Source organism: Podarcis vaucheri (assembly GCF_965113315.1).
Source record: "Podarcis vaucheri genome assembly, chromosome: 11".
Taxonomy (NCBI): Eukaryota; Metazoa; Chordata; class Lepidosauria; order Squamata; family Lacertidae; genus Podarcis; species Podarcis vaucheri.
In genome coordinates, this window is record NC_138749.1 from 30,479,026 (window position 1) to 30,506,449 (window position 27,424).

At 44.0% G+C, this 27,424-nt stretch overlaps 2 protein-coding genes across 4 annotated transcripts in view; one reads left to right on the forward strand and one right to left on the reverse strand.

Annotated features, from left to right (window-relative positions):
* GFM2 (GTP dependent ribosome recycling factor mitochondrial 2) overlaps positions 1-15,711 on the forward strand; it is a 36,522-nt gene extending 20,811 nt beyond the window's left edge. For 2 of the 3 annotated variants that reach the window (XM_082191907.1, XM_082191909.1), the window contains exon 21: positions 89-318. The gene's annotated coding sequence lies outside the window, so the exon portion shown is untranslated. Of the gene's footprint in view, positions 1-88; positions 319-15,407 lie in introns of those variants that run through there. The other variant, XM_082191908.1, reaches the window with a different exon arrangement.
* HEXB (hexosaminidase subunit beta) lies at positions 1-27,276 on the reverse strand. The gene is made up of 14 exons (XM_082191953.1): positions 26,944-27,276; positions 22,328-22,479; positions 18,434-18,499; positions 17,797-17,843; positions 17,077-17,187; positions 15,756-15,857; positions 14,048-14,177; positions 11,686-11,866; positions 3,367-3,453; positions 3,048-3,120; positions 1,914-2,088; positions 1,246-1,336; positions 373-477; positions 1-247 (listed from the first exon to the last, which is right to left on the reverse strand). Exons 1-14 carry the CDS (start codon positions 27,228-27,230, stop codon positions 184-186), a joined length of 1,671 nt encoding a protein of 556 aa, XP_082048079.1. The 5' UTR covers positions 27,231-27,276; the 3' UTR covers positions 1-183.
* Between the last annotated feature and the right edge of the window lie 148 nt (positions 27,277-27,424).

Genomic DNA, 27,424 nt, shown 5'->3' on the forward strand with positions numbered 1-27,424 from the left:
TTTTTCGAATGAGCTACTTTCTCTTAAAAAGTTCAACATCATTTATTTTTTCCACATCTATAAGAAATTAACCTTCTCTAAATTTCAGCATTTCAAAATGAGAGTGCTCCAGTGCGGTATGCAATAGGAATGTGCAGGTTTTTCTCCCCAAAAGGCACTTCCGGCAATGTCCTCCTACAGCTGTTAGGGGTCTCTTGCTTCGTGCCTGCAGTATCCAGTAAACAAAGGCTGCGCTGCTATTCCACGCCTGTGGGGGAGAGAAGTGTGACTTGCTTTGCCTTTTGAGATTAATAAACTTCCAAGTTTTGATGTAAGAAACCTACACTGATTATTGATGGGATTGTACCTGCTGTACTAGATTGTATTGCTTACCTGAGCATGCGGCAACGATGTTCATTAAGCCTGTTATAAGCATCTTCAATATCAGTTACATTTTTACTGCTCCAGAGTCTCTCCCCAACAGCACTTGCCCGAGGCCTGGAATATGAATATGAATAGAAGACAATTTTTTAAAAAATAAAATCTAATTTAAATATAAATTGATTACTGTCCATGCAAAATAGAAGTATTTGCAACATGAACGTATGCCAGTACTCCATTTCTTAAAGGGGAGGGGGCAGATTGTTTCATCAAGCACACCACATTACAGCATTGTTCTGTGCAAAATGAGAGCAAAACAGTGAGATGTAATATTAAAAGTGGCACACTAGCTCAGCCTTCCTCAAGCTGGTGGCCTCCAGGACTTTTAAACAACAACTTTAATCATCCCTGCCTATTGACCGTGTTTGCCGGGGCTGATGGGATTTGTAGTCCAAAACACCTGGAAAACACAAGGTTGGAGAAGGCTGCACTAAATTACGTACTGCAGCCTTGAATTCTGCAATTCGGCTGGTTGATCAGGAACTCAATGCAGGCAGGTGAGGGGGGTGGGGCGTCACTCCAAGGAAACCTCACTTTTCTGTTACCAGCTGAGGCTGGTCATTTCATAAAAAGCAAGAGCCTTGCCATCTTTTTCAACTGGCCTTTGTACACCCGAGTGCCATGCAGTATCCATGGGTAAGTGGGAACTATGCCAATCACTAATATAGACAGAATTAAGAAGAAGGGAGGAAGACAACTTGGGAAAGTAAAGTTTAAAAATCATGATGCAAGCGTAGTTTTGTCAGATGTCAGTATCAATAAGGTTAGATCAAGATGGTTAGCATTTCTGTTGGAAAAAAATATCAGGTGAGTGATTAACTATACCAGAGTCTTGGTGTGAGATTAGTTGCATCCACATATTCTCCCCAAAGACAGGCTTCTCCACCAAGCACCAACTCTTTCTGGGATTGCCACCCTGTGTTTAAGGAAAAGAAGTATTGGCTTGTGTCTTCCTTTAAAAGCAGGCTCAGTCTGATACAGGTACAGTATTTTACACTTGCAAGTTGAGTATCGTGAAAATAGTCATTAGGTGTTAATTAAGTCATACCAAATCTTAATGTCATGACTATTAAAATAAATCCAGATGATTTGAGTTGCAGCCTATACATTATTATCTATATAGCCTATACATTATTATTAAAACCAAACATAGTAATATTCTTTGTATTTATAAGCTCACTATCTTTTATTTAACTCTACTTCAGTGACAAAGTTCATTCCCCTGCAGCCAGAACTGAAATCAATAAAAAGGAAATAGTTCATTTTTAAAAAAACACCACCACCAATAATTTCTCTCCCCTTATTAACAGTATAGAATGCCATCTCCACCAACAAACTGGGGAGATAACTTGGGTGAAAGAAGAGTATGGAGGAGTGTACAGGAATATAATTTTATCATTCATTAAAACTGGGAGTCACAGCAACAAGGCCATGCAACTTTCCCACTGGAACCAATGCCTGGATAACGCTCAAAGAAAAAGGAAACTACAAACCAAGGAAGTCTAGTGGCTCCACGCTGTAGTATTTCTTCCAGTCCTGGCCGTAACTAATGAGGTCTAGGTACCATGGTGCTGCCAGGATGGCGCTGTACCCTGCTTTGGTTACTCTTCTTAACTCTTCTTTATACAAGGTCCCAATCCACACTTCAACTATTGTGTCTGACTGTAGCTGAATACATCAAAAACAGCGTTCAGACAGCATGAAAACAATCTGTTCAGCTACAGGCATCTCCTCCAAAGCATATGCAGATAGTAGCATGCCAGGTTATGTGAAAACTAACGTCACTCATATCGAGTCCCATTGGGATTTGTCCACATATTGGTGTGACATCAACTTGTTCCATGGTAATTATAGCATCTTTGCAATTACCCCAGTGACAAGATTTCAAAGAAGCCTCTTAAAAATCCTAATATGTGGACGCTCAACCTGAAGCTACTTTAACCTGAGGTATGACTGTATACAGATGGCTGAGACAGGGCTGTCAAGCCTGGAGGAGGTCAAGGCAGGAATACAAGCAGGTGATCAAACCACTTGGACTGCTGCTTTGCTCAACCCCTCCTCCCCACCAACAACTTAAAGTACTGTGGAAAAGAAGGCTGGCAAGCTGGTAGGCTAAACAGAAACACTCATGTAAGAGATGAGAATCCACAATTTAGTGTTGCATGTTCCACTTGTGTGACTGGTTTGCCAAGAGCATTTAGTTATGCTAAGATGAAATGGTGAAAGAAACTTAACTGGTACTGCCTAGAATAATTAACCTTAACATAAAAACAGCAGGCTTAGAGAGAGTCTGCCTTTTTAAGGGTTGCTTTGGCATATTAAGTTCTACAAGACTGATGCAATTTTAGAAAGGCATAAGCTATGAGACAGCCACATATGGTATGTCACCTTTCCAGCATCATATTGTATGTACTTTTGAAATATACAGGACAGTCACATTTCTATTACATTTGACTTATAATGTATTTGCTTCTTATATTGCCTTGATGAAATTGATCCTTAGATCAGATCACACAATTCTGAAAGGCTTAAACATTTCAGATAGTGCTACAGGTGTCTTCTGGGTTACTCTAGCACATGAAAATCAAGTTTTCACAGAACAGCACAGATCATCTCTCAGTCCTTACCTTTGCCCCATGATCAAAGACTTCCTGCCACACTATGGATTTCTTGTTCAGAGAAGACACCATCTCCAATATTCTAGTAGTAATAATATTTTAAAGATGTTATGTACTTGCTATTTACTTGTTTCATTTACACCCCTTATTTCAGCCATGATTGGCTCCAAATGATTAAGAACAGCAAGTTACTAGCACTAATTGTGGTTGTGATCTACTTTAAAACATGCAAGGACATGGTTTACTAAACCATGGCTTACTAAACCATGGTTTAGGCATTGTGTGCAAACAGCCAATAAGCAGGCTCTTGCCTGAAAGAGAAACTCACTTCTCAACATAGTGGGATTCCAGTTTAGCATAGGTAAACCAGATCCCTTGCTTCTTCATGAATTCTTGTATATCAGGATTGGACCGCCTATAAGGGAAGAGAGAAAACACAATTATGCTTCTTGCCAAGATCAGCAGCATACTACAGAAGTACCAATGGGATTTTGTACCAAGACTTGCTAGGAAATAACATGTTACCCACTGACCACCAGAATCCTCCAATATGCATTCATTCAGAACTCTCAGCCCTTATGAATAGGAAATATCTGGCAGAGGATGGCCACAGACAATGGCTTTACTGAAGGAAAAATAAACAATAACTAAATGATTACTATTTATTAAATTTGTTAGTTGCTTTATCTTACCCAGGGCAACCCAAAGCAACTTACAACCAACCAGACAGACAAAAAACCCCACATGGATACATTAAAAAAGGAATGCATTAAAAAAACATCCTGCCTGCTTCTAAAAACCCACAGATAGTTAAAGGCCAAAGGCCTGGTAACAGAGGACAGGTTTTGCCTGGCAGCTAAAGATATGTAAGAATGGCGCCAGGAAAGCCTCCTTGGGGAGAGCATTCCACAAACAGGGAGCCATTGCAGAAAATGCCTGTTCTCATGTTGCCACCCTCTGGACCTCCCATGGCGGGGGCACACGAGAAAGGGACTCAGAAGATGAGCACAGGGTCTGGGTCAGTTCATATGGGGAGAGGCGGACCTTGAGGTATTGGCAGTGACCCTGCATCTCCACGATAGAAGAGCAAGAGGAACAAAAACCAAGCAATTCAGATAAAGTCAGCTTATGATGAGATTTTGTAACTTGCATAGGATAATAAATACATGGAGGCAGGCTGATCAGTGGTTGTAAGCCATGGTAATGGCCAGATTTGTGACCCAACAAGCTAAGACACTGTCTACCTCACATGTACGGCAACCTGTTTGTGGTTGCCATACCAGGTAGGCTCCAGGAGAGAGAGAAGGGGGGGGCAGCGTCTATCACTTTGGCTGTGTTTTGCTTTATGGGGCACAGCGTTCTGCCGATCCAATATGGCGACGAAGGTAGTTACCAAGTAATTTCGTTTACCCCCATCCACGTTTTAAGTGGTTTTAAGCGGTTTTATCCTCCTTTGTTTTTATCCGAGAGTTTTAATGATCTGCTGGCGGTGCTGGCTGTCTTTTAATATCTCTCCACTTGTGTTATTTTTGTTTTATCTGGGTTGTTCCGACCCCCCGGACTCGCCGCCACGGCTGCCGCCGCCTCCCTAACCGGGAGAGATAAGTGAAAGGTTCTCCTGGGCATAAATCCTCTGTCCTGTCGACCAGCTATTTCCTTTTAGTTTTTAGCTTACTGCATATTGCGAAGTGAAGTTAGCCCGACTGCTGGAACCGGGCTGTTTCAAAAATCCTAGGATCAAGGAAGAGGGGAAAGGAAGAGGCTTGAACTGGCTGCCTTACCATGAGTAATTTTACGGCACCACTCTCCTGGAAGTGGCAGTATTCCTGTGAGGAAGACTAAAGGATTTAAGGAGCTCCCCAGCACAGTGTTTACGACGGTTCCCCTGCAAAATTGACTTATGGGCCATGGAAAACGCCCAAGAGACCCTGACGAGGCATTATCCTCTCCGAGGCCTAAGCAATCAAGGAAGGGTTCACCTAAAGGTGGGAGAGGCCCCGAGGAATGTATCTACTCAATAGCAATTCAAAATCGTTTCGATCCTCTAATTGCCCTTGAAACAACATCAAAAGATGAGGCCCCTGAGACGCTACAAACTGGAAAAGCTAATGGTAACACAAATGGGGATGGTCCCTATCCGAAGGAGGTGTTGGTAGCCGAATCTGCGGACTGCACAGGTTGTGAGCAACTCCATCTAATAATTAGAACTCTAAACTGTACATTTAAGAGAATTGACGGCCTATCCTCTCAGCTGCATAGCCTTTAGCAAAAACTGGATGACCAGCCGGTACAGACAGCCCAAGATGGGGCAGTAGATGTTCCATTGTGCCGGCAGAAAGCGCCACCTAACACGGATCGCATGAAGAACTACAAATACAATCTCAACCCATCACTGAATCGCCAATCCCGGACTCTACATCCAAGGAAGATTTCCCTAACCTTCCGGGAAAGGGACCCAAGTTGGGCAATGCTACAAGGGACTAAAGAGCACCTTAGATGGCTTCTAAAACTCGAGACATCACAAATAGATCTTTGTGCTGTGCTTCCATTAATCCACCAGAACAGATATCAGAGAATGTTGCTGGCTTTCCACTCTGCAAAAATCCCCTCTCTTATTATTAAGCAAAAAGTGTTTTTGAATAGTCATGGCATTTTTCCAACGAGAGTCTTCATGGATTCCATAATTAGACCCCTCCTATCGGAGAGATTAATCAAGGAGACGGTACTACCTTCCCGTCCTGAACCACAAAAGAGGGCTGAGCTGTACACCCCATGCCTGGGCCAGTCCCAAAATACCTCCACTCCTATAACTAAACACTATGATTGTGCCAGTAACTCTTTGACACCCCAGGAGGAAAGAGAGCTTATTGCCTCCTTTGGTGAGTTACCAGCGAGGGAACAAGAAGAAATTATGAATAGGCTAGACTTACTTAAACTTCAGCTATTAAGTATCGCCTGCAATGGAGTTTCGGTGAATAATACTCACTCTAATTTAGCGGTGCCATGCCCCATGGTGGTGGAATCAACAATTCCCCAATACCCAGCATATAAGGTGCCTTCTGCATTGGATGGGAAGGTCTCACTGCTGGAGGCAGACTCTTCTCCTCCCCTACACGCTGGTAACTCACCCCTGCTTCTAATAGACTTATCTGTTCCCTCCGTGATTAACCGATCAAAGAATGGAAAGAATGGAACTCAGGATAACTCCCCCCTGGATAAATCGTTGTCCCTTCATCCCTCCATGCCGGACTTGGAATCAACATACATCGAAGACCATCCACGACCTGAGACGGTAGTGGCCACTCCAAGTCAGGCTTCTCCAGCGCATTCTTGTCCACCAAAAATCCAACAATTACGTGAGGAAGACACTACAGTGTCGAGAGTCACCACAGAGTGGACTGAAGACCCAGCAGGACATATAAATCAAATGATCACAAGTGTTTTGGTTAGATCCCCAAAAAGGACGGCTCCAGCGGACTTGGCAGGAGCCTCTTCAGAGCCTAGTTGGGCCCGACAGCTAAAAACGCCAATCATTATCTCTACCCACCAGGATGCTAACTCTCTTCTGCCCCCCCAAAATTCTGGCCCTCGTGATTCGATCGTGCCACAAACGGCTCGCACTAGAGTAAAAGACTCCTCACAACTGGTGCGCACCAGAGCAAAAGATTCACCACACCAGGACGATAACTTTCAGCAAAGGAAAATAACGGACTACTTTAAGGGAGCGTCCTGGCCGCATAAGAGCCCCCCACAAGAATTTAAATGACGGTTAGTCGGACAACCCAGAAAACCACCAATATCAATCCTCTGTTGGAACATAGCTGGCTGGCATAGGAAAAAAATGTGACCCAGATTTCCAGTCGTATATCAACTCGTTTCATATCATTCTATTGCAAGAAACTTGGGAGGAGGGTGAAATTGTCATAAACGGATTCGACCTATTATCTCTCCCAGCTTATCCCTCCCAGAAAGGAGGACAGCCGAAAGGTGGTCTAGTAATTGGTATTTCACTGAAGCTGCATTTCAAATTTTCATTAGTTTTGACTGCTCCTCCTTATGCTTTATCCGGGTTGATGTCGGGGGGAAAAGTATCACTGCTAATCTCCAATGTTTACCTCCCACCAGGGGGTTCGTCCCTTGAACTGCATGATAGATGGGAAATATTAGAAGATCATTTAATATCATGCCGAGTCAAATATGCCAATAGCCAATCCTTAATTGGTGGTGACTTTAACGCACTTATAGCAGCAAATTGGGCCGACTTAACTAAAGCTAAATGGTGGACTGCTCCATGCCTCGACAATTATGATTTGAGACATGCCTTAGGGAGAGCCTCAAAAGACTCTAATGTAAACGAGGCTGGAGTACTTCTTTACCATATGGCTATTCGTTTAAACTTAGTACCCCTGAATGGCTGCTGCCCTCCTGATATACCGGGGGAGTATACCCACCTAGGCATAAAATCAAACTGTGTACTAGATTACCTTTTAGCCTCGAGTGACCTGATTTCAAAAGCTCTCTCTTTTAAGATTGACAATATTCAGTATAGTGATCACCTTCCACTTGCTGCTACGTTTGCTCTAGACTGGCATGGGGACGAGCACAGTCATCCAACTCAGTTAAAACCCGGTAGAGGGTATTAATACGGCATTACGAGTGAAGGGTTTAAAGTGGTCTGTAACGCAGGCTCAAAAATATTCTGAATTTTTTCAGCAGGAGATCATACAAACCTATTCAGCCCTTGGCAAAACTTCATATGATCACGATCAAACTATTAATCTATTTGCCAATCTGTTGAATGACCTTACGTCATTCTTTACTATTCCAACCCACCAGGCAAATTGGGCCCACTCCAAGACAGGTGCACCGTGGTTTAACCGAAATTGCAAGCAAGCCAAACAACATCTCTGTGCTATTTATAATGATTACACATCCTCAGGGGCGAGTATGCTTCCCAAGGAGTACTATCAGGCAAAATCAGCTTATAAATATGTGCAAAAAAAAAAGGCCAAACAGGAATGGCAACTGAACCACTGGCAAGCACTTATAGCTGCCTCAAGCACCCGTAATTCCCGAAAATTCTGGCTGTTGGTTAACAGAAAATCTAAAAGATACCCCTTAACAGTTATTCCTGCCCCAATTTGGGAATCCTTTCTAAGGAACTATTTTGCCTTACCAGACCTTAATATTAATACAATCGATGGAGTCTATGAGCAGCTCCCTCTTTGGCCACCCACTGACCCAGAAGAAATCCACGGACTCATTTCTAATCTTAAAATCGGAAAAGCCCCCGGTCCTGACCTAGTCCCGGCGGAAGCTATAAAACTTCATGCAGACTGGTGGGCGAAAATCCTGACCGCTACTTTTGATGCCGTAAATAACAGTGGGAAGGTACCAAGAATATGGAAGGATGCGATTATTGTTCCAATTTATAAAAAAGGCTCGACAGATGATCCGGGAAATTACAGGAATATCAGTTTATTGTTATTAATTGGGAAAATATATGCACAGTTCTTGTTAACTAAGCTTACTAAGTGGGCCGAGGAGAACAACCTGATTGGGCCTGAACAGGCTGGTTTTAGACCGAATCGGTCAGCGGTTGATCAGGTCTTAGTTTTATACCACCTTGCCCGGAAATATTCCTCCCCAAATAGAGGCCAACTTTGTGCGGCCTTTATTGATTTAAAGGCCGCTTTTGACAGCATCCCCAGAGGATTACTTTGGGGGAAATTAGCCCGATGGGGAATAGACAAAAGACTTTTGTGGCTAATAACTAAATTGCATGACGGATCGGCCACGAGGGTGAGAATCACTCCGGCCGGAGACCTCTCAAATCCAGTAACTATCAATAGAGGTGTTCGTCAAGGATGTATCCTTGCTCCGACCCTCTTTAATCTATTTATAAGTGATATGAGGGTGTCTCTGATAGAGTCTCAAGAAACGATCCACGCCCCCCGTCTTGCCCAATATCGTTGCCCCCTTCTACTCTACGCAGACGACGCAGTGATCCTATCCTTTTCAAGAGTCGGCCTCAGGAGGGCATTAAAAATCTTCGATGTTTACTGCAAATCAAATTTTCTTACAATTAACCACGTTAAGAATCCAAAGTCCTAATTTTCACCAAGAGTCGAAAAACCTATAATTGGAGAATAGACGGAATAGCTATTGACCAAGTCTTTAAATTTCAGTACTTGGGAGTCTTTCTCCAACACAACATGGGCTGGAAGGTCCATATTGCATATGTATTAAACAGAGCTAAAGCCCTTTCCTATGCGTTATTGCGTTTTTTCTTTTCAGATGGGGCTTTCCATATTCCATCAGTGTTAAAAGTTTTCAAGGCAAAGGTGATTGCAACAATAGCATATGCAATCCCATTATGGGGGTCCTTTGTCAACCTAACCCATTTGGAGGTAATCCAAAACCAGCTTTTAAGAAGGTTGCTAAAATTACCCAGGTGTGTAAGCAATACTGCTATACGACTGGAACTAAATGTTACATCTCTAGAAACCACATTATGGAAATGCATCCTCTGTTACTGGTTGGCATTATGGCATAAACTTCCAAATCTCCACTTGATACAGTGTCTCTGGAGAGATGTCTTCCCTAGCCCCTGGGCAAAAATAATACATGGGAAACTTGTGTCCCTAGGACTATCTCCATCTGAACTATTAAAATTGGATTTAATTTCTGCCAAAAGAATTATAACTCACAAATTAGAGGAGATGGATTTACAATTTAATATTGCGACAGGTGGTGGCACCTGTTTGCCGATAAACCTTGGCTTAATACCACCAACGGAACTTCCATCTTACTTAACTACCTTATCTGTGGTGACGCACAGGTATGCCTTTATAAAGGCTAGATTTAATGTTTTCCCATCAAACGTGTTGGGTAATAGACTCTCCAACGGACAGATCTCACTCCTCTGTGACTGTAAAAGTGGATCTATAGAATCATTATATCATATAATCTTCTGTTGTCCATTACATTCGACTGCACGGTCCAAGTTTCTGGCCCCATATTTATCGAGAATTGCTGACGGTCCTCAGGAAGCCCAAATAATATACTTATTAAACGACGAAGATACAAGTAGATCCCTTGCAGTCGCTAGATACCTGATTAATGTTTTATTTCAAAAGAGGAGAAATGGATCACTGTTTGTCTCTGACAGCTTAGCTAATCTTAAGAACCATCAATAAGTGCCAGAACTAAGACGTATACACCCCCCCCCCAAAATCTGATGGATCTGAACTGCGGTTTACATAGAGGGAGCTTATTGTGTATAGTGTTTACTTAACTGAAGTAAAATTGGTTCTATATGGGTGTTTTAACTTGGAACTGTTTAAACTGTATGGTTTGTGGATAAATTCTGATGTATTGTTTTCGATATGGGCCAATGGTCGCAATAAATCTATCTATCTATCTTTATGGGGCACAGCTTCTACATGCCTGCTGTGCTTTAACCAAACACTGAAGCTGTTCTCTCTATTAAGATTTGACGTTGCTCTTCCCAGCATCTATCAAATGCTAGCAAGTCCATGCCCTACTTAATGAAGTGATCCAAACTACTGGCTCTGGAAAGGCTCTTGGGCTAGATGAGCAGTAGTTCACCTCCTGCCAGGGGCTTCATCTGGCTGCCTAGACAATTTATTTTTCTGGCTACCCAAGACAGTAGCAGCAAAATGAAAGGTTAAAGCAGACAAAGCCTTGGGTTGGGTGGAGAGGCTTAAACCTCTCCTCTCCCAGCCCAACAGTTTAAGGGATTATCCTCTCCCCAATAATCAAATCAACCATTAGATGAGCAGGGGAGGGGGCAATAACCTCCTCCTCCCCTTCAGCTGGTTTGCAATTTTGGCCACGCCCACCAATGACATGCAGCCCCTGGAGGGCTGGTCAATGATGAATTTGCTCTTGCGGTAAAAATGAGTATCAACCCCCCTGAGCTAGATGGACCAGTAGTCTGCTCCAGTATTGCAATTCCTCCGCTTTCAACAGTATGCACAGAAGTTCTAAGGTAGCCAGAAGCCATGTAGGGCTGCCTTGTGCAAAGTCTTTCCCCAATCTGCTAGCCACACCCAGACCAGGATTCAGTTCATCCAATGTGAGCCACTGGCAAGTCCCACTACATAGTCATACCTCAGGTTACAGACGCTTCAGGTTGCGTTTTTTTGGGTTACAGACCGCCGAAACCCAGAAGTACTGGAACGGGTTACTTCTGGGTTTTGGAGGTCGCACATGCACAGAAGCGCTAAGTCACGCTTTGCACATGTGCAGAAGCGCCGAATCACAACCCACTCGTGCGCAATGCGCCACTGCAGGTTGCAGATGCTGTGGGTTGCGAACGTGCATCCTGCACAGATCACGTTCGCAACCCGAGCGTCCACTGTACAATCAGCTGCACCCCTCCAATTTATTGTACAACACCATTGTACAACCGTCCACTTTGTCTAACAAGCCACAAGCTTGGAGGAACGTAGACCCCAATCTAGTGCAAAGGGCTATAGTCGGGTGGGGGGTGGGGTGGGGGAGAGCCACAATCGAAGGGCTTGAAGGATCCTTGCCTATCCTATTACCTTTCCTGTCACAGTTTCCAACTCAACAGATTTCAGGTGAATAAGCAATGTAGACTCTTCATGTTATACCGTACCAACAACTGAAGTCCACTTCGTCTCCTCCCAAGTGGATATAATCATCCGGAAATACACTGCCAATTTCTTTCAATAATTTAGCCATGAAATCATATGTTGTATTCAAAATGGGGTTTATAGGCCCGTAAGACCCACTCGGATGCGCTCCATTGTAGCACGGTGTGAGGATGTCTTTTTGTCCTAAAATAAAATACATCAAAACAAGATTAGCTTTGAAAGGTGCATTTGTTGTTGCTGCTGCACCATATAAAGTTGCATTCTTATGCTTGTTTTAAAAACAATTCCAAGAACTTAAATACCGTATTTTTCGCTCTATAACACGCACCAGACCATAACACGCACGTAGTTTTTAGAGGAGGAAAACAAGAAAAAAAATATTCTAAATGAAACAGTGGATGTATGATTTTTGTGGTTCATGCTGTGGCCACAGACATGTGATCTGACAGTGAGTTTGGAGTAGCCCAATGCAAAAATCCTGAGGATCCATGTGGATCCATGCTTTGTAACCACGTTTTTGCACCACTGCGACCCTAGGCAACAGTGGGTGCGTGATTTTTTTGGTGCAGGCTGTAGCCATGGACATGCTATGTTATCTGATGGTGAATTTGGGGTGACCCAATGCAAAGATCCTGTGGGTCCATGCTTTGTAACCACGTTTTTGCACCATTGCAGCCCCAGGCAACAGTGGGTGCGTGCTTTTTTTGGTACAGACTGTAGCCATGGACATGTATTAGGCTTTTAATGAAGGGGAGAGGAGAGATGCTGTAATCCTCCGGGCTCAGGAGATTCTGATTTACCAGCCGCGTGTAGAAAGTATAGATTAAGATATTTGATATACAGCATATAAATCCAGAGATTTCCATGTCTCACTCTGCAATCCAGCCTGCTGTTACTTACGAGCAGGGAAGCAGGGTTTCTCTTCCAAACAAGCATACTGTCTCCCTCTAGCAGTACATTGCTTGGAGAAGCTGTAATTTGGAGGGGGCCTGGGGGCAGGGCTCTCTGCTTTTGGAAAAGAAATGAGAAACCTACCATTGTAAAGCAAAAGTCGTTCCCCCACCACCACCCAAGCCAGCCCTCTCTCTCTCTCTCCCACCTGCATGCTTTTTGGCTGCCTGCGAGTCCCTAGAGCATGGAGAGGAGGAAGTGGTGGGCTGGAGCCTGCACGCAGTGTGACTAGGGAAGATTAGAAGGAAGGACAAGATCATTTCCTTAACCCTCTGCTTGCCAGGAGGGCAGGGGATTCCCTGCTCTTTGTTGAGTTTGAGCAAACGCAGCAACAGAAGCGGGCGGGCAGTAAGACCCTGAGGCAGAATGCAGGAAAGCTTCTGCCTTCCCTCTTCCGCCCGCCCGCCCAATCTTATTTTTGCCTATTTTGCCCCTGCGCTCCGGCGAGTCAGCTCCAGGGACCACACATTCGCTCAATAACACGCACAGACATTTCACCTTACTTTTTAGGAGAAAAAATATGCGTGTTATAGAGCAAAATTTACGGTACATGCCCCCCCCCCCAATGTGGTCAAGAACACTTTTTTTAAAAGCTTTTAAAAATTGCAGCGTTCTATAGAAGATCAGATTCTGAAAAGTATGGACCAGTAGTCACAAGAGGTTTGGATTCACCTGCCAGATTTGTCATTTTATTCCAGAGATTAGCACTTTCTATTTCACATTCTGGGCTACTGAACATTTTGTTTCCCTACTAAATACTCCCCCCCCCCCATTTCCTACGTTTTTATTATTGGCATTGTTAGAAATGTTGCCCATACTAGCAACATAGGAAGCTGCCTTATCCTAAGGCAGACCATTGGTCAATTTATCTAAGTATGCTATGCTAAGCTATGACAGTTTACAATACTATTTTACTAGATGTCAGAACAAAAATAAAAGCTGATCAGCAATATAGTACAAAGGCAGATTTATCACAACAACGTTAAGAGCTTCAACCCATTTCTAGGTTATATATTTAAAGGCCAATCTCAAAAACCCTGAAACATATAGTTAAGCTATATGTAGAATGGTGAAAACTCAACTGTTTTAGAATTAAATTATACTTCGCAATAAATCTGTACTTGCACTCAATTGCTTTTCCTTTCTTCATAATGGGAGGGTGAAATCCTTCGGCTAGACTACTTCCTATAGTAGGTTCAATACCCCACCTTTTGTTATTAAATGGTGCTGAAGGCAGTTAATAACAATGCAAATACAATAAAAATGAATACGATAGCAATAATAGAAGCATCTTGAAAATAAGAACAAAGTGGGTAAAATAAAATAAAATGAAAAAACATAAATGCACCCAACTAAAGCCAGTCCCTACATGTTTACAGTATCAATAGCATTTCAGAATAATATGCATCTTACCTTTCCCCCAACATTGGGTATGTCCTGGACTGTCAAATTCCGGGATAATTCGAATCCCCCGTAACCGAGCATACTCTATCACCAAACGGATGTCAGCGGGAGTGTAAACATGATTGTATGAATAGGCCCCCTGTGAAAATGTCCACACATGTCATTCTTTTACAATGTGATGCCAAGAATATGCCAGTAAGGCTGAAGAGCCAATTACACTTGACAGGGTCGTGTTACAGCACCCAAGGACTACTGGCAGTGTAGTCTAGCTTTTGAGTAGTTTCAGTGTCCCCATCGGGGGGATAGGCCTGCACTTTTGCAGATGCAGTCTGAAGCTGGTATTGGCCAGTGTTGTTGTTCCAAGGCTGGATAATGTTGTACAAAGGCCTGGGTGACAACTGGTTCAAAATAGTAGCCCATGCCAGTATATTATATAAAGCAAACTGAGAAAACAAAGCAAAAGCGGGAATCACCAAGACTATTTGGTTATTTAACCTGAACTGTTGTCCCCTGGGGAAAACAGGATGCTGGATTAGGTGGGCTTTCAATCTGATGTAAAAGGGCTCCACTTATGTCCTTAAGATTTAGGAGGTGGTACCAACCATGGGGAAAGTAGCTAGGTGACTGAACAATCTGAAATGTCATATATATATATAAGTTGCAAGCCCTTTGAACACACACACACAAACACACACATTTCATAGGGCTTGAGAAGAAGAAGAAGAAGAAGAGTTTGGATTTGATATCCCGCCTTTCACTCCCCTTCAGGAGTCTCAAAGCGGCTAACATTCTCCTTTCCCTTCCTCCCCCACAACAAGCACTCTGTGAGGTGAGTGGGGCTGAGAGACTTCACAGAAGTGTGACTGGCCCAAGGTCACCCAGCAGCTGCATGTGGAGGAGCGGAGACGCGAACCCGGTTTCCCAGATTACGTGACTACCGCTCTTAACCACTACACCACACTGGCTCTTGCAACTTTTAATCAAAATTTTGTTAATTTTAAGCTTGCTCCAGAAAGCAAAAAATAGGCAAAGTCTCAAAATGGTGCTAAGATTTATAAGAAACTTGAATCCAAGATATACCGGGTACATTATATAATGTTTCTTATATATTTCGCTGCCATTTTTGCCCACTTTCTTCATTTCCTTTCTTCTCCGTTCTTTCTTGTGTTGTCCTGTCCCTTCTCCGCCATTTTAAATTTCCCAAAGGAAATGAATCTTAAAAATCAGCAGCCCATCACAGTGGTGTTCTTGGAGCCAGGCTGCAAAGTGCCGAGCTGCTAGGGAGCCAGAGGCAGCGATCTGACTCCCCCAGGTGCGCCTTCCATGCTTTCAATGTTTCACTGACTCTTTGTTGCATCTGTTCCAACAGACTTAACATGGTCGCCTCTCAGAAAGGTGCAACAATGCTATTCCAGTGAACCGTCTGCGCCAAGAACTTTCTCATTTTCCCACTGACTGGGAGCCATTGGCCCTCCAGAAGCTGTTGAGAGTACAACTCCTTTCATCCCTGAGCATTGGTAATGCTGGATAGGACTGATTGGGTTTGAAGCCCAAAAATATCCAGGGAGCCACAGGTTCCTCTTCCTTGTATTATGACTTTTAAACAGCAACTAATACAACGTAATAGACTCATGTATGGAAAAGGCTATTTATTAAAATAACAATAAATTTATTGGGCACTAAATTTTCAGAATGTTCTACAGGACCATTTACTTACCTTGCGACTAAGTTCAGGAAATGTGATACTTTGATAAGGAAAGGAAGGGTCGTCTACAATGTGCCAGTGAAGGACATTGAACTTGTTAAATGCCATAGCATCCTAAGAGGAAAAAATATGGTGTTTCAGTTAGGTATCCTGCATGGAGAGGCAAGTAGTTTTTAAAGAGGGATTTTAAAAGAGCACTTAGCAAAGTCTCCCCCCCCCCCCGTAATTGTGTTCTTCAGTGCCATTAATTAGGGCTGCCATACTTCCAAACAATACTGGGATTTCAAAGGCGGAAGTGACGTCCTGTCGGCTGTTTATCCTGAATCTTCAGGAAGTAAACAGAGAAAGCGTGGTGGGGTTTTTTTGTTTTGCATTTTCATAAAATAAAAAGTCAACTGCTTTGGTGTCTTAAAAAAGCTCAAAAACTTTCGGTTTTTCCTGAAAGTCTTTCCAAAAACAACTTTTGGGGTGTCCTGGGTTTTTTTACTTTTTGAAATATGGCAACCCTACATAAATCAGAGTAAAATGACCTTACTATTGCTTCTCCAACACCTACATTATTCTGAAACACCATAACAAGGTGAAGCCTTAACCCCCAATCCTAAATAAATGTACATTAAATCTGCTGTTAAGGAAGTGCCACTGCAATGCTCTTTGTTCCTCACCATCCATGGTTCCATTACTAAGCAGCCAATAAAGAAGAAGATTGTAATTGGTGACAGTAATATAGTTGCTAAAGCAAGCATTCAAGGTCCTTTTTTCCCGATACTGCAGTAGGCTGAGGCGGGAGGGCACAGACGTTTAGAGTAAGCACTTCTCCTGTTTCCTAGCACTGAGTAAAACCCAGGTGCTTGAAATAGCTATCCTTGACCCAGGACAAATATGCTGAACTGAAAGGAAGCCCCACTCAGAAGGTACCTGTGCCTTGATTTTCCGTGATTTCCTCAGCCTTCTGCACCATTTCCCACCCTAGTCAGTCTGGGGGGGGGGTGTTAGGGATGAGACTCAATGGCTGTCAAGGAGAGAAGGGGTGTGTGAACTTCCATGGGGGGATTTGATTCAAACAATGGACTGAAAGTAGTACTACTTCAGAGTCAGCAACAAGGAACACAGCCATTCTGGCTGGCTGATTTTTGCCACCAATTACAAAACTGGGTTGATGTTTTTGCTTCCCAGAATTCCCGAGCAACACCAAATACAAGGCTATTAGTATCACGTATTTCAAGTGATTTGAACTTTAATCCTTTTCTTACTAAGGAAACAGGTGGCTTCATTTAAACTTGCCACAGTAGCAGAAGACAGGCGGGGGAGAACATGCCGATTGCCAACTTACCAAAGTCATTAGGATAGTTTTCAAAGGCAGAAAATGCCTTGAGCTATCAATCAAGATCCCTCGATAAGCAAATCTTGGGAAGTCAGTAATGTCGGATTCATTGACAAACAGCTATTAAAATATAAGAGAGGAAGAGAAGGTTCAACAAGTTCCCAAATTAATTTTTGTGATATGATACTGTAGCAACAGCTCCCAAACTCTTTTTCACCAAGGACCACTTGAAAACTAATGATTTTTCTACCTGTGGTAGCAGCTGTAATTCACTGTGGTGTGTGATGCTGTATGGTTTTTAATAATATTTTTATTGCTTTTTATTGTATTTTATTGTATTCCATATAATTCAAAGTGCAATACATTTAAGAAAAAGGTAAGGAATAAGAGATGCAATTAGAATCTGAAATGAAAATGGGCAGAATATGACATTGGAATCCCAGTTCTATGGTCTGACATGCAGACGTAGCCATGCAGTCAGCTATTAGCTCCTGGTCAAAACAGGCAACTGGACTTATTTCAGCAAGGATATAGCAAGTCAGGACAGATGCTGCAGAACAGATTTAATCTGCTGCTGGTACCCACCACCTGGTACACCGCAGCTTCCAAACAGTCTCTGAGGCAACCTTGGACACAGAGCAGCCTGAAAAAATTAATAAGCAGTTGCTGAAGTCCAAACTTGGGAAAAACTCCAAATTAGCCCACTGTACCATGAAAAGAAATACTCACACTTCCATAGTCGTCTTCATTTACTAACTGACTGAATGTTTCTAAACCTGGAAGTCAGAACAGATTGAACTGTAAACATAATTGGCAAAATAAAATGGATGTCATCCAACAGCTACTTTGGATGTTCCACAGAAGTGCCAAGAACCCGAGAGCACGAATGACTAGCACTTTTTTCTAACTTAGCTTCTAGGCTGGCCTTCCAAGGGTTGGCCAGTGGGAGAAGATGGGGCCCCTGTGTGGGAATGTTTGCTTTTTTATCACCACTTTTTAAATGTTTGGAGAAGCTCCACCCTTTTTTGTTTTGAGTCATGAAGATAAGATGATGGCCGCCACTGATTAAATATCTCTAACACACAAACCACTTATGGCTGAATTACACAAGAAAATTTGGGACTCCTATTCCAATCAAGACAGAGATTATGTTCCCCCCTGATTACAACACACACCACTGGAAAACAGGCCATATCAATCCGGCTTCAGCCATGACTGTAAGTTGCTGAATTCTGCAGCTTAGGGGGGTGCCATGGAGAATGCCGTTTCCTGGGCCAACACCCCCACCCCTGAGCCGCTGGAAACACGAAGGGAGCCCCCTCTGTTGAGAGGGCCTGATGGAAGGAGAAGACCTTTCATTACTCACCTCTCAACGCTCCCCAAACTTTGTCTGCCTTCAGCACAGCTGTAGGTCCTGATACCTGGAGCTGATCTTTAAGAGCAAATGACAATTAAATATGAGTTTTAGTAATGAAAATATCGGTTTACTTATAAAGACAACCAATTATAAGAATTTGGGAGCAGTCTTGCACAAAGGCTGCTTGGATCCAAATGAAGTCAGGGTGTCTTAAGCACTCTCTGGCTTGGAACTGAAAATACATTCACAGAAGGAAGTTCAGCCATCCTCTCCTTCCTTTTCAGCAACCATCTTGCACCATGAAAAGTTTGTTCAAGAGGGGCCCCTCCCCTCCAGAGAACATGGGGCGGTGTTTGGGAGGTTGCAGGGAAAAGAGGGCATGGGAAATTTTCCTTTCATTAACTTCTGAAAGTTAATTTGTATCAGGATCTAAGCCCAATCTCAGGCAACTTTCCTCTACCCACCCCACATTGTTCAAGAGGGCCCCCAAGTCTTCTAGAGAAGCTTTTGGGTGGCCAGTGTGGTAGGAACTCCCTAGGTTGGCTAACCTTAGGATCCAAACCTATGGGGTTGGATTGCAACACAATAAACTAGTCGTTTTAAGTCCTATGTGCCCTTTTAAAGTAAGACCATTGGCAATTAAGGAAAGGTGAAAATTAATTCTAGTGCACCTCTGGTCTTCATGTAACTATAAAAAAGACTTGTAGGAATAAGGATTTCTCCAAGTCAGGCCTGCCTCACTTGTGGCCCAAGCCACATACTGCAGCCACCTGAATGCTGCTTAACAACTCCTCCGTTTCTGCACTAACAGCAGCAAAAGCCCTGATAGGACTACAAAGAGGGCTATGAAGTTGTGCAAGCCTACTCTGAGCAGTTTCTTAAAAACAGCCACGCTGCTGAACAAAACTGCAAGTGGAAGTGTGCCGTTATTTTAGAAACCACTTCTTTCCTGCGTCAGAGAGAAGTATGCACTATCACTCTTGGCTGCCTAAGTGCCATGATGATGCATGCCTCTCAATTAAAATAAGCCAAACACCATTTCATCTGCACAGCCAGCAATCTTTTAAAACAGATTTGGAACCTTTTTCAGCTTGAGAGCTACATTCTCTTCTGGGGGCCAGAGGCAAAAATGGGTGCAGAAATTGTTGTTGTTGTTGTTACCCTGCCCATCTGACTAGGTTGCCCCAGCCACTCTGGGCGGCTTCCGACAGAATATAAAAACACAACAATGACTGGCCCAAAGCCGCTCAGTGAACTTCATGCCTGTGTGGGGATTTGATCCCTTGCCTCCCAGGTCCTAGTCCGACCCTCTAACCACGACATGACACTGGCTCCTTAGCGCTAAGTAACTGGTTCCATCGGTGCAAGGATTTCTCTTTGCGCAACGGAACATTTTCCACCTCTCCTCCACCAACGTCCCCCCTAAATCTGTTCTGGGGGCTCCCCCAGTACTCTGGAGCAGATTTGGTTGAACTGTTTGGTTCAATTCCACCCTTCCTGCTCCAAAGCTCAGCACATCAGGAGAAGACACCCCCTGCTGCTGCTGCTGCTGTCCCAGTCCTTCATGCCACACTGTAATCCCTTCACGGCCTAGGACTCTCGTACCTACGGGACCGCCTCTCCCGGTATGCCCCACGGAGGACCTTAAGGTCCATCAATAGCAATACCCTAGTGGCCCCAGGCCCTAAGGAAGTTAGATTGGCTTCAACCAGAGCCAGGGCATTTTCAACACTGCCTCCAGCCTGGTGGAACGCTCTGTCTCACGAGACCAGGGCCCTGCAGGATCTGATTTCTTTCCGCAGGGCCTGTAAGACAGAGTTGTTCTGCCTGGCCTTTGGCTTGGAGCCAATTTGATTCCTTCCCCCTCTTTCTTTTTCCTTTCTCCTCCTGTGCTGAGGCCATATTTTAATATTTTAATGTGGTATTTTAATCTTGTTTTTAAGTTGTATTCATTCAACTTGTTTTTATTATTGCTTGTTAGCCGCCCTGAGCTCGGCCTTGGCTGGGTATAAATAAAAATTATTATTATTACATGGGACCTATGTCCTGGGGATCGTGCCTAAAGCCAAAACCGCTTATAGTCCAAACACACTGGGTGCAATGGTGGGTGGGATTATCAAAGTCTTTCCCCCACCCCCTTTCTACCTTTTTTTTTTTTTAACTGCCAAGCATGTAAAGCTGAATGCACACATGGAGCAGGGAGAAGCAGCCCAAGTCTCCATAAACTATTGGGGAGGGGAATGTTTTGTATCCTGCTGGGCTCTGGAGCAGGGAAAAGCAGCACAACTATCTTGTGCTACCTCTGTCTGCTTCAAAGCCCTGGGTGAGGACCTGAGATTCCCTTTCCAGGGCCCTCCCCTGAGACTGACAGTAACCACAAACAACATTAGATGACTAAGCCAAGGAAAAGGAGAACTGAAATGAGTAGAACCTTCCAAAGAGGCAGCCCCTGCCTTCCTGTATTTCTGCTCTCAGCAGCTCCAGTCCACAGAAAGCCAGTAATTCTGACACCCTATTGATTTCAATGGCATTTCTGTGACAAACCTTCTTTGGCTCACGGTCATCATGTATATCCAGTAGGCACAGCACACCTACAAATATTCTGCAATATTTACAAACAGTTTCTCCCTGCTCCCGTATAGCCGTCCTCAAAATATGCCCCATTCCTGTGAACACAGGAAAACTAGGAAAATGTAAACAAGCACCTTCAGAACTTGCAAGACACTCCTCCTATATTTAAATCAGTAGAATCATCACTATTTATCCAAAATCTGGAAGTCAAGACTGTCTCATTATCTCATAGCAACCATCACTATAACACAAAGCAATTTTAATTTTTTTAAAAAATTAGACCACCATTTGGATCACATTCTCCAGGGAGCTTATTAAATAAAACATGCAACAGTTTCGATAAAGCAATGAACATAAAAACAAAGGATATGCTTTTTACAAAACAAACAAACCCATCCCAAGACAGCCCAATGCATATAATTGCCTCTATCTCCAAAACTTACTCGATTGTGTATTCTTCTGCAATCAAAACAACACAAACCATTCAAAAGAAGGAAGCCTCATTAGGTCTGGATGAACCTGAAGGTTCCCAGAATTACAAAAGATGTTTAGAACAAACCCTCAGCAGGGGACCCCAAAATAGCCTAATTAGGATTGAGTGTGTTCATTAACTATGGAATGCAAACTGTTCAGGGGAAAAAAAGATTTTAAAAAGAAGGAATGGCTCAGGGCTGGAACACTGAACAGGAGCATTCCATGCTAAAATATTCTGTGGAGGCTCCACCTGTGTTCTTCTAAACTTCCAGTTACACAGGTGTACTCAGTTTCAATTGATGAGGAAGAATCAGCGATGTGGCTGGGTATATATTGGATTACTCCATAAAGCACCAACAAGTGTCAGGAATTTGTCCCTGATTTTCCAGAATGCAAGTCTCCACACCCATAATTTAGCACCCCAACCAATCTTGGTTGCTGGGGGGAAATGCATCAAAATGAATTATGAATACAGTACAGATATTAATACCAGTGAGACATATTCAAGACTTTTATTTTTAACTGAGTCAATCTATTTTCTTCAATTACTCACAGGATAAAAGTTCATTATTATAGCCAGCTGTGTGTGCTAGGGGGGAAAACCAAGTTTCTACAAGACAAACCAGTATAAGAAATAAGATGATCTGGTGTGGGAAACCTATAGCCTCTCAGGACTTCAACCCCATCGGTCCTAGTTAGCATGGTCAATGGTCAAGAAGGATGATGGGAATTGGAGGAGGGGGTCCAATAATATCTGGAAGGCCACAGTTTCCCCACCCTGATCGATAGAACGCTGTAATTAATTCACAGCTAGGAAGAAAGAAGGCGCCACACACATTTACACCATCAGATACTTACAAGATTCATCAGATGCGATGCTGGGAAATTTATCACATTCAGAATCTTCTGAAGTAATAATCACCTGAAGCGAAGACAGCTCCGTTTCCAAAAGAGGTTTCGTCTCATCACCATTCTGCCATTTGGAATACCCAAATATGTATTCATAGTACCTGGAAGTGAACCCAGAAAGATGTTATGCACAGCACAAATCTATATATTCCAACAAGATCTTTGTCAGGGGAGGCAGGTCTTTTGTTGGGGGGGAGGGGAACCTAAGTTTGCTATGTATTTTTATTGATGGGAGCAGCTGCCCCTCCCTGTCCCTCCTTGGCTACACCCATGTATTCCAGTTTGACTACATTTATTACCGACTGAGCTCCTATCAGGCTTGGCTAACCTGTGATCCTCCAGATGTTGCTGGATAGCAACTCCCATCATCCCTGATCACTGGCCATGCTGCCTGGCACTGATGAGGTTTGGGAGTTCAACAACATCTGGAAGGCACAAGATTAGCAATCCCTGATTTATAGAAATGCTTCCTTACACAGGCTTACAGAAACCACAAAGTAGGATGAGTGCAGTTTTTAAACCCCATCTTGACTTTAAGTTGATACGGAGTGTGAATTGAGGGATGGGCATGTTTTGCAAACCCATGTGTCGGTCAGCATAGCAGTATGTCGTGGATGAAAATATTCAAGCTGGTTTCACATATTTTGGAAGAATAACTCCTCACTAGGATGGTTTAGACAAGTAGATTTCCAAGCTGCCTTCTGGACAATCCTAAAATTTTATCAGGAGTTTCACCGAGAAGGTTACGGGAACACTAGAAGTGGCCTTCTTAAACAGAGTCAAATCATTCTTCTGCCTGGGCTCAGTGCTGTCACCCCATATGCATGAAGCTGGGTGAAGCAATTAGCTTCGGGAAGCAGATCTGACCCCTGCCCTTCCCTGCCACTGTGCCACTACCAGCCCCACTGAGGCTTCCCCTGTGCCACTGCTGCCACAGTGCCTTGCCCTCACTGCTGCCGCAGCATCATAACAGCAGCGTCATAGGTGCAGCTTCAGGGAAATTATGTTTAAAACTACAGTGGTACCTTGGGTTACATACGCTTCAGGTTACATACACTTCAGGTTACAGACTCCGCTAACCCAGAAATAGTGCTTCAGGTTAAGAACTTTGCTTCAGGATGGGAACAGAAATTGTGCTCCAGCGACGCAGCAACAGCAGCAGGCCCCATTAGCTAAAGTGGTGCTTCAGGTTAAGAACAGTTTCAGGTTAAGTACGGACCTCTGGAATGAATTAAGTACTTAACCCGAGGTACCACTGTATTTCAATTGAGGGTACAAAGGGTACAAGGCTGTTGGCAGTGTGGGCAAAAAGGCCCTGATCTGTGGCAGGCAGGAAGGTGATGTGTGTGTGTGTGTGTGTGTGCAGCAAGATGTTTCCTACAGTGGTAAAATGTTTTGGGCTGCCCCTGGTTGTATAGCAGTGGCTCACCAAGGTTTCAAACAAGAGTCTTTCATGGTTCTATGTGGAGATTCTGTAGATGGGATCTGGGGCCACAGCCCTTCCCCAAAGGTCCATCTTTCTTGGGAGACAGAAATTTCACAATATTCCATGGGAATGTACAATCCCACAATTGTGTTGGGCTTGCACTTTCCCATTTACACAGGAAAACAAGGACAGGCTATAAGGTCTGGACAGCATGCTGCTTGAATGGGATGTGCTCCCTAAGAACAAACCATTCCATGATGTACCAACATTGCCACAGCATGGCAAGTCTGAACACACGCAAACCTGGTCCAGTTGTAATGGATCTTGACAACTTTCCACATTAGGTCTACCAAAGTCACTCAAGATCAAGATCCACAATCCAAAACATTGTCCATTTTGTTTCCCTAACTGCCTTGTGTTTGTGACTATATCTACTGTATTAGGAAGGAGAACTTCCTTGTTTGTGATACTTTATGTGTTGTAAACCAATAAAGTGCATTTTTTTAAATAATAAAAAAGAAAAGGTTTGAAAGCCACTGTTTTACTTCATCAGGATGATTATTTCCTTGTTTGTATAAACAGCAGTGTTTAGGGTACTAGTGTTTGCTCATTTTGTTGAATAATTCACATGACACTGGCCATCATTCAACACAAGATTCATTGCCGTGTGTAGCCAATGAATCTAAGCACACCTATCTCTGTGCCAGTACACGACAACCCTGTTCTTGTTTACATGACCATTATTTATCCTATGGTGAAAGAGGCAACTAAAGAAACTTTGATCCTGTCAAAAGATACTGACTCGTATCATTTCTGCTGATGCCCTTAGGTTATCCAAGCAGCAATTACGGTACTCTACAACTACCCATTCAAAAGGGAAGAGAGCAAGTAAGGTTAACAAAATAGAACGTGGTGGTTGGTGGCTCACTGAAGAACAATGGATACCTCCGACACCAAATTTGTATAAGCTTTTTTTTCATTTTTGATGCTAGAAAATAAAAAATATTCTGTGCAACTCTACTGTTGAGAACAGATCCTCCAACTATTCATATTAGGTAAGAATAGCTCCACTCCCTCTTGCATCTGTTTTTATTTAGAGGGCGGTTCTCTCTCAACTTAAGGTTAGCTGATTATTTTTTCTTATGTCAATGTTTTTTGTGTCATTCTTTTATTATCGATTAGATTTCTATCCTACCCTTCCTTCCCAAAGAGCTTAGGACTCAGTGAATAGATGGAAGAGAGGCATGAATCCTGTCCCTTTAAAAATTATCCAGGCAAGAGAATTTGGAGCAGGTGCAAATTGTCATGGCAAAGTATTACAGGTGAGAGAGATGCTGTTACAGTGAGATTTCCCTTGCCTACATACACAAACACTCAAAGGTACAGGAGCTCCACCCCCTCTTGCATCTGTTTTCATTTAAAGGACGGTTCTCTCAACTTAAGGGTAGCCAATTATTTTTTTCTTATGTCAGGGTTTTTTGTGTCATTCTTTTATTATCTATTAGATTTCTATCCTGGCCTTCCTCCCAAAAGATCTTAGGACTGCAAACAACCAAGCAGCACAACAACACATATGGTATATATAGTTGCCTTGGTGAACAGAAGCATTTTCAAATTGCTTCTGAATGTTAGTAACAAAAGAGATGAATGGACACATCTCACCACGGAAGGTAAGACCCAGAGAGCCTTCCATCAGCTTCGGCTGGTTGCCCAGCTACACTCCTATCTGGACAGGGATAGCCTAACTACTGTTGTCTGTGCTCTGGTAACCTCAAGGTTAATAATAATAATAAATTTTATTTATATCCCGCCCTCCCCAGCCGAAGCCGGGCTCAGGTTAGATTACTGCAATGCGTTATACGTAGGGCTGCCTTTGAAGACAGTCCAGAAACTTCAGCTAGTGCAGAATTCAGCGGCCACGTTGCTCACTGGATCAAGATGGTTTGAGCATATTACACTGATCCTGGTCTGCCTCTTTCCACGTGAACCTACCCTGACCCCAAGATCATCTTCTGAGGCCCTTCTTTGTGTGCCTTCTCCTCGAGAGGCCCAGAGGGTGGCAACACGAGAACAGGCCTTCTCTGCAGTGGCTCCCTGTCTAGAATGCTCTCCCCAGGGAAGTTCGCCTGGTGCCTTCATTATACACCTTTAGGCACCAGGCAAAAACGTTCCCTTTTAAGCTTTGATTTGATTGACATCCTATGCCCTTTTAAAATGTTGGGTTGGGGGTGTTATTGGGTTGTTGCTTTATTTTGATTATATATTTTGTGGTTTTATATTTTGATTCTGTTCTGTGAACTGCGCTGAGACCTTCAGGTATAGGGTGGTATATAAATTCAATAATAATTTAAAAGCTACACCTTTAAAGCACATCACACCTCCTAAAAGAGACACAAGGGGTTGTTTAGGGTGCTGATATCTGCAGCTCTATGCAAGCTACAATTGCCATGATTTTTCTTTTTGTGGTAGGAGGAGGGAAGATGTATATGCTCTTAAATGGATGACAGGGTCATAGAATCATAGAGTTGGAAGAGACCACAAGGGCCATCGAGTCCAACCCCCTGCCAAGCAGGAAACACCACCAGAGCACTCCTGACATATGGCTGTCAAGCATATGACAGAGCACTCCTGACATATGGTTGTCTGCTTAAAGACCTCCAAAGTAGGAGACTCCGCCACACTCCTTGGCAGCAAATTCCACTGTCGAACAGCTCTTACTGTCAGGAAGTTCTTCCTAATGTTTAGGTGGAATCTTCTTTCTTGTAGTTTGGATCCATTGCTCCGTGTCCGCTTCTCCGGAGCAGCAGAAAACAACCTTTCTCCCTCCTCTATGTGACATCCTTTTATATATTTGAACATGGCTATCATATCACCCCTTAACCTCCTCTTCTCCAGGCTAAACATGCCCAGCTCCCTTAGCCGTTCCTCATAAGGCATCGTTTCCAGGGTCAACGCGTCCCCTGTCAGATTTTACATGCCGCGGGAGAAAAACACAACAGCCCTGCCGTGGAAAGACAAGAAAACAACTCGAGAGGGTGCAGCTTGCAAGAAGAGCTGAGGTAGAGCAGGGCGGCTTGGGCTGGGGCAGTACGAGGAGGGAGCCCTGCCCGAGTTGAAACCGAAAGCTCCCGCAGCTCACCTCCGGAACGCATCTTGCAGCAAGGAGCAGCTCGGCCCCGCCGAGGAGCCCGGGCCGTGGACGATCTGGAACTGCTTGGGCGCCAGCTGCAGCCGGGCTGCGGAGACGCGGAGCGAGCGGGGCAGCGGCCAGAGGGAGACGGAGGAGGAAGCCGCGCTCGGCGGCCTCGCCGCCTCCGGGCCCCAAAGCAGCTCCTCGGCTTCGGGCGGCCCCTGCGGCTGGTGCGCGGACGAGGAGGCAGCCAGCGCCGCCGAGACCCACAGCACCACCGCCAGCAGCAGCTCCATGGCTCCTCTGGCTGCCGGCAGCCGAGGAGCGCCGAGGTCTCCCCGCCGCCGCAGTCACCTGACGGACAGGGGGCCGGGCTCTCCCCGGCAACGCCCAGCGCCGAAGCCTTACTCATCCTACTTCCACGCCGCGAGGAGGAAGGGTCCCCGCCCCCAAGAGTTGCTCCTCGAGAGGAAGAGGGAGGCAGAATTTG

Coding starts and splice junctions, on each gene's coding strand:
- HEXB (XM_082191953.1), bottom strand. CDS start 27,230: ATGGAGCTGCTGCTGGCGGTGGTGCTGTGGGTCTCGGCGGCGCTGGCT. Junction 17,188..17,796: donor ATGAAGACGACTATGGAAGT/GTGAGTATTTCT, acceptor ATATTTTAATAG/CTGTTTGTCAATGAATCCGA. Junction 3,121..3,366: donor GAATCCCACTATGTTGAGAA/GTGAGTTTCTCT, acceptor TATTACTACTAG/AATATTGGAGATGGTGTCTT.